Genomic DNA, 6,715 nt, shown 5'->3' with positions numbered 1-6,715 from the left:
ATTCTTCTTTTGTATGAGACAAGAAATGAGGCTGCTGCTGTCTCGTGTGTTATATTCCTAACTGCAGCACTAAGGGGGGAGGCTGGGAGCCTATGAATGGATGGCCTGTAGTTTACCTTCAAGGCACTGTTTGTGGGCTCTGTAAAACCTTCACTTCTTCCTTTTCTTCCCTTGTCCAATATTGTGGCTATGGCAGGCAGAATCAAGACAATCCCCACTCACACTTCGCCTGGTACTCTCTGTCCTTGAGCCTGGATGGAAATGGACTTGCTTTCTAGTCAACAAAAGTGGCAAAAGGGAAGAAATTTTTTTCAGACAACCTTAAGGTCCCAAGCCAGTTAATTTTTAGTGAATCAAGAGGAGATCAGGATTGTAGGCAATTCTGTGAAACAGAATCTTCAGAGGTAGTATCTATAGTGAGGGGAGAGTCCCGTGTAGTTGAGGTAGCCATTGGTCAAGAATTAGGAATGGAGCCAGCATTGTGGTTCAGCAGGTAAAGCTGTTACCTGTGATGCTGGCACCCACTGTGGTCAATGGTTTGAGTCCCAGCTGCTCCACTTCCATCCAGCTTCCGGCTAATGTGCCTGAGAAAGCAGTGCAGGATGTGGGACGCCTGGAAAAGCTCCTGGCTTCCAGCTGGAAGTGAACCAGTGGCTGGAAGAGCCTCTCTGTCTCTCCCCCTCTTCCTCTGTAACTCTGCTTTTCAAAGAATATATATATATATTTTTTTTCAGTTTAAAGGTTTTTTTTTCTTTCAATTTTACTTTTCGCTATAAAGTTCTATAGCTCAGGAATTTCCCCTTTCATTTTCTCCATTCTTCTGAAGCCCTCTACTTCCCCCCATATTATTGCAGTAGTTTAGTTCTTTAGCAGCATTCTGCTAAGATTTACTTAAATAAATCTTAGGGGGGAAAAAAAAAGACATGGTAGTAACTCATTTTGGTTGAGAGACAGGCATGTTTGGTATTTTAAGGGTGACACTGAACTTTGCAAACTGATAAATAGTTCAGGTCTGATAGGAGAGTAGGAAGGCTCCTTGGTGAGCTCTGGGCTGGGATCTGAATGTCGGCGACTACTTTTATTTCTCTCCCACCACTTGCGAAATGTGTTATGCTAAAATCAACCCAGCTTGGAACTTCACAAACATTTCCTTTCCTTTCCTTCACGACAATCCTGAGTTAAGGCTGAACATTCTTGGATGAGGTGAGCTTGGGCCCCAGGCTGTTCCACCACCCAGAGATGGACGCTGCTGTCCCAGAGTGTCTGTATTTGCGTTTGGCGCCTGTGCGGCTCGCCCCCTGGCGAGGCTGGCCCCGACCCGAGCCCCGCGGCGCTGGGCGCCAGAGTGCCCGGCAACCAGTCGGCGCTCCGGAAGGCTGCCGCCGGGTCTGGGAAAAGTGAGCTTCAATCCCGTGACATTATTATGGCGACAACCGGTAACCGAGCGTCACACACACCTTGAACTGAAACATGCACTTAAACAAAAACACATTAGAAAAAAAAAAAAGCATCAGCACTCGTGGACAGCGTGGAGCCGCGCGTTTCTGTCATCTGCGCGCCCTTAGATGTCGCAGAGGTCCGTGTGTCCACCCCCATTTGGTATTCACGCAACCAGTCTGGGTCCTGGAGAACCAGAACAAAGCAACGGGAAAGCTGAGCGAGGGTACGTGCAGGGGCGCGTGCCAGGTTAGTCCCAAGCGGGCCAGAGCCGTGGATCCCAGCTCCCCGCCCAGCCCCGGAACTTTGCTCTTCCTGGCCCGCCCCCTGTGGCTGCTGCTTTCCGGCCAAAGTTCCGACGGCGACATGGCCTCCTGGCGCCTGATTTTCTCTACCGGGGCGTCCCGGCTGCCCTGCAGCCTCGCTCCTCGGCGGGTAAGGCAGCTCCGGAGGGGCAGGAGGTGGAGCTCGCTCCTCGCCAACGCCTGGCCCGAGCTGGCTGGGAGCTCACGAGGAGGGAGGACCAGGGTCCCAAGCTCCAGGAGACCAGGGACCAGGGACCCCGGGGGCGCCCGGGGAGAGGGGACAGGAGTACAGAGGCGCGGGCTGAGGGGATGGTGAGAAGACGGGGCGCCTTGCAGCCCCGCGGAACGTCCCTGGGACCGGAGGGCAGGCGGGCACAAAGCTGCCAGGGGTCTAACTCCACAGTCAGAAGAAGCCTGTGTGTGAAGGAGGGAGGAGAGCATGGGACCGGGGGCGGAGGGGGGATGGGGAGTGGGGGGACAGGGCTTGGAGGTTTTCACACCCTTGCAAGTTTCGAACCGAATACAAGTTCACATAAAAGTGAAAGTTTCACTTAAAAAGGAAATAAAACCAGAAAAAAAAAAAGTGAGCTGTCTACGAAGTCCCCTTTGTAGCCTACAAAATCTCGCTGGCCCTCACTGATTTCCCAGTGCTTCTTTCTCTTAAGTTTATCAAGGTGCCTTTATAGGTTCTGTTATTCTAAACCGGACAGCTGGGAAAGGGCTCAGAGAAAACGTTAAGAAAGGCCCAGAATCCTGACCTTTGCACTGTGAGCTGAGGCCAGTGTGCCGGTAGGTTCAGGGATTTCCCTTCCCACCCTCCCCAGGTGTTTGATGGGGGAAGAAGAGGGGAGAACGATGTCAGCCCTGTAGCACTGAGGGGGATCTGTGACCCCGAAACTGACTAGAGTTAGTTCAGTTAGAAAGGTGGACGTGTGAGTGCTCATTCTCTCTGGAAGTATCAGGGAAGGTGGGAGAGCATTTCTGCTTCTAAGATTTATTTACCTTTTTTTGAAAGGCAGATTATACAAAACGAGATTTTACAAATTTTGGACCGGTTCACCTCCCAGATGGCTGCAGTGGCTTGGAGCTGAGCTTATCTGAAGTCAAGAGCCAGGAGCTTCTTCCAGGTCTCCCACATGGGTGCAGGAGCCCAAGGACTTGAGCCATTCTCTGCTGTCTTCCAGGTCATAAGCATAGAGCTGGATGGGAAGTGGAGCAGCTGGGACTGGAACCGGCACCCATATGGGATGCTGGGGCCACAGGTCGAAGGCTCAGCATGCCATGCCACCACACCTACTCTGGTGGCAGTGTTTTTAAGGGTGGGGTAAAGAGATGGTATTGAACAATTTGTGGAAAGGTAAGGTGAGAGGAGGTAGTTTGTGTTCAGGAAGGGAGATGAGGCAGGAGAGAGGGACAAAAGAGTGTGCTGTGTGGAGTTAAAAGAATTGGGAATTTTGGGACATGGCACGGTAACCTAGCGGCTAAAGTCCTTGCCTTGCATGCGCTGGGATCCCATATGGGCGCCGGTTCTAATCTCAGCAGCCCCACCTCCCATCCAGCTCCCTGCTTGTGGCCTGGGAAGGCAGTTGACGACAGCCCAAAACTTTGGGACCCTGCACCTGCATGGGAGACCCGAAGAGGCTCAGGGCTCCTGTTTTCAAATTGTCTCAGCTCCACTCATTGCTGAATCAGTGGACTGGAGTGAATCAATGGATGGAAGATCTTCCTCTCTCTGTCTCTCCTCTTATCTGTATATGACTTTCCAGTAAAGATAAATCTTAAAAAAACAAGAATCGGGACTTTGGGCAGCTCACAGGTGCCTTTGGGGGAATCCTACTTCAAAACTGCGTTTCTTAGAGCATGTTAGCTATCATCACGTGAGTATTCCCCAGTCCTGCTACAAGCTGCCATTCCAGTGCAGATCCTGCCGGCCCATCTCCTTTGGATCTTTTCATCTCAACTCAGTCATGTAGGTAAAGTATTTCACCCATGCAGTCACTTAAACTGGAAGACAGCCATCTTCAACTCCTCACTGACTTGTTCCTAGTTGGCACAGGTCAACTCCTATATTACACAAGTTGTCCCCTTTTAGTTTTGTCATCTTTGGGGTCTCTAAGACCAGTGTCTGCTTATCAGACAGCTCTACATTTCCTTTTTGTGTCTTACGACGAACTTGAACTCTTTCTGGAGCACAAAGACATTGCGGCAGTCACTGTGGTCGTGGGGTGAAGGTGAGAGGTGTGAAGAAACTCAATCGGACGAACAAGATCTCAGTAAATAGGAGATCTGTTTTATTTGCTTTTAGTGAAATAGGTCAAAGTGTGATGAGGCGAGAAGATGGAATCAGATCAAGCAATAGTAGACAGAGTGATGACTCACGGCGTTCTGACTTTTGGGGACCCTCATGCTTGGCAGATAATTGGATTTGCTAACTTTCTACCACTTCTGATAACAGACATCCTCTTGACTTAAGCCATCATCATCTTTTGGGTAGTTTGCCGCACAAGTGTCTGAACCGGAATCTCTTGTTTTTAGCCTTGGCCTTTGTAGCATAGCAGCTGGAGCAATCCTTGAAGTGCTTCTGGCAAATGATGTCAATCTTCTGCTCAAAACTTGGTCCATTTCCCATTCAGAATGAAAGCATGTCTCTGCAGAGTGGCCCACCCAGCCTGCAATTTCCAGTCCCCTCTGCCTCCCTGACCTCTCCTCCCACATGTCTTCCTGCCTCCTGTGCCAGCCACATTGGCCTCCTGCTTGATTACCCTATGAACTGGCTTGCTCCCTTCACTCTCTGCCTGCAACCTTTGCTCTGCTTTCCCCTTGGCCTGAAACCATGTAACTTGTCCTTCACCTCCTCCAGGACTTTGCTTAAATGGCACTTTCTCAGGGAGGCCACTGCTGACCATTTTACTCAAAGTAGCAATTTTTGCCTCTCTCCTATGCCTTGATTTTCTCCACAGTCCAGCTCATTATCTACTGTCTATGTCATTCAATTTGTTTGCACCTTGTCCGCCTTAAATCATTCTGGAAGGTAGAATTCGATATCTGTTCTGTTCGCTGCTGTCTTGCCATTGTCTAGAACAGTGCCTGCTTGGGGCAGAGTAATAAGCAGTCATAATGCCATTTTATTTTGAATTTCTAGTACTTTTTCATGCTAGCAACACCTTGAATCAAAGCAAACCGTTGGCAAGAGCACAGGGATCTGATTTTCCTAATCAAAACAATTAGTCATGTTAGTTTTGCCTGATGAGATAGAGAATCAAAAAAAACATGACACCTCTGAGAGATGGACAGGATCGAAGACCACAGTTAAAAACTTCAAGTTGCTCCTAATTTGTCTTTGATTTTGTCTCCCTTTGTTGTATAATGTTTGGGAAATACCTGGCTCTTAACTGTGGACACATAAGAACTGTATTAAGAATGAGAAATAATATCCTGTGGTACAAGGCAGCTACTTTATCGAGCACTCATGTCCACTGGTATAACATGTATTGTTACTCAAAAGTATAATTTCTGTTTTGCTGCTGGCAGTTGCCTACTTCAGCTTAGCTATTGGAGCTTAGAATACAGTAAGCACTTTCTTTTGTATCTGCTCAGCTTTACCTTTGAGTTGCTGTGGCAACAAGATCTGTGCTCTGCCGAAGCTCAGAATAGCTGTGGCCTCTGTCCAATGTCTTGCTTTAAGTTCAGGAGCAGCTAGAGATGCTGACGTGATATGTAAATGCATAGAATATGAACCGAACACACATGTAAAAGCAAAGAGTATGAACCTTACAAGGCCTGTGGCAAGCCATGTATGGGGTAGAATTGAAACACTTTAAAACTTTCTTCTTCTTTTTTTTTTTTTTTTGTAGAGGTGGGCAGCTTGCTAGTCTAGTGACTAAAGTCCTCATCTTGCCTGTGCCAGGATCACATATGGGCACTAGTTCATGTCCTGGCTGTTCCATTTCCCTTCCAGCTCCCTGCCTGTGGCCTGGGAAAGCAGTCAAAGATGGCCCAAAGCTTTGGGACCCTGCACCTGTGTGGGAGACCTGGAAGAAGCTCCTGGCCGCTGGCTTTGTGTTGGCTCGGCTTTGGCTGTTGCTGCCATTTGGGGAGTGAAATAGTGGATGGATGATCTTTCTGTCTCTCCTCCTCTCTCTATATCTGACTTTCTAGTAAAATAAATAAATCTTAAAAAAAAAACACTTTTTTTTTTAAAAATATGCAGGGTCACTGTTGTCATTTGGGATGAGACAGTTCCTCGTTCTACTGGACTCTTCTTACCTGCCCTGGAACACTAGAAGAACATGCACCTGGTTGCCTCTCCTGCCTCCAGGTGCCTCTAGCCAAGAACCACACACACCATACTGCTGTAGTCATGACACAGGGGCGTGGAAAACAGTGCATGCATGGCACAGTCCTGTATCTTGCAGTAACAGGACCACATGTTAGGAAATGGTTATGGAAGGGTCACAAGGGGCAGGGTGAATGTGATGTACTTTTAGATTATCAAGATGTACATTGTTCATACTCATTCTTTAGAAAGTATGGTGTTCTGTTTTTGCCAAGCTGACATGTTTACACTCCAGTTAAGGCTCAGAGTGCAAATCTCTTAGATGAATTTGGGTTTGATCAAAAATATTAATTTGACACTAAGTCAAATGGGTACTTCCAAACTCTGAAATATAGGGAAATTATATCCATCACTTGTAAGAGTAACGCATTCACCTTTTTTTTTTTAAGATTTATTTTTATTATTTTTTTATTGGAAAGGCGGATATACAGACAGGAGAGACAGAGAGGAAGATCTTCCATCCAATGATTCACTCCCCAAGTGAGTGCAACGGGCCGATATTATGCCGATTTGAAGCCAGGAGCCTCTTCCGGGTCTCCCATGTGGGTGCAGGTTCCCAAAGCTTTGGGCTGTCCTCGACTGCTTTCCCAGGCCACAGGCAGGGAGCTGAAAGGGAAGCGGGGCTGCCGGGATTAGA

General features: G+C 48.1%; 1 protein-coding gene across 2 annotated transcripts in view; it reads left to right on the top strand.

Moving 5' to 3' along the window:
• The first annotated feature begins 1,778 nt into the window (after positions 1-1,778).
• LOC121161121 (2,4-dienoyl-CoA reductase [(3E)-enoyl-CoA-producing], mitochondrial) overlaps positions 1,779-6,715 on the top strand; it is a 39,190-nt gene continuing 34,253 nt past the window's right edge. For both annotated transcript variants that reach the window (XR_005884633.1, XM_040987403.1), the window contains exon 1: positions 1,779-1,872. Coding sequence is in view for 1 of the 2 variants with exons in the window: in XM_040987403.1 (XP_040843337.1) it covers positions 1,804-1,872 (69 nt within the window). In the remaining variant the exon portion in view is untranslated. The remainder of the gene's footprint in view (positions 1,873-6,715) is intronic.

This window comes from Ochotona curzoniae, unplaced genomic scaffold, assembly GCF_017591425.1.
Source record: "Ochotona curzoniae isolate NIBS_2020 unplaced genomic scaffold, NIBS_Ocur_1.0 contig_4642, whole genome shotgun sequence".
NCBI classification, from domain to species: Eukaryota; Metazoa; Chordata; class Mammalia; order Lagomorpha; family Ochotonidae; genus Ochotona; species Ochotona curzoniae.
The sequence above is the reverse complement of the archived record's forward strand: the minus strand, read 5'-3'. Positions and strand labels throughout refer to the sequence as shown.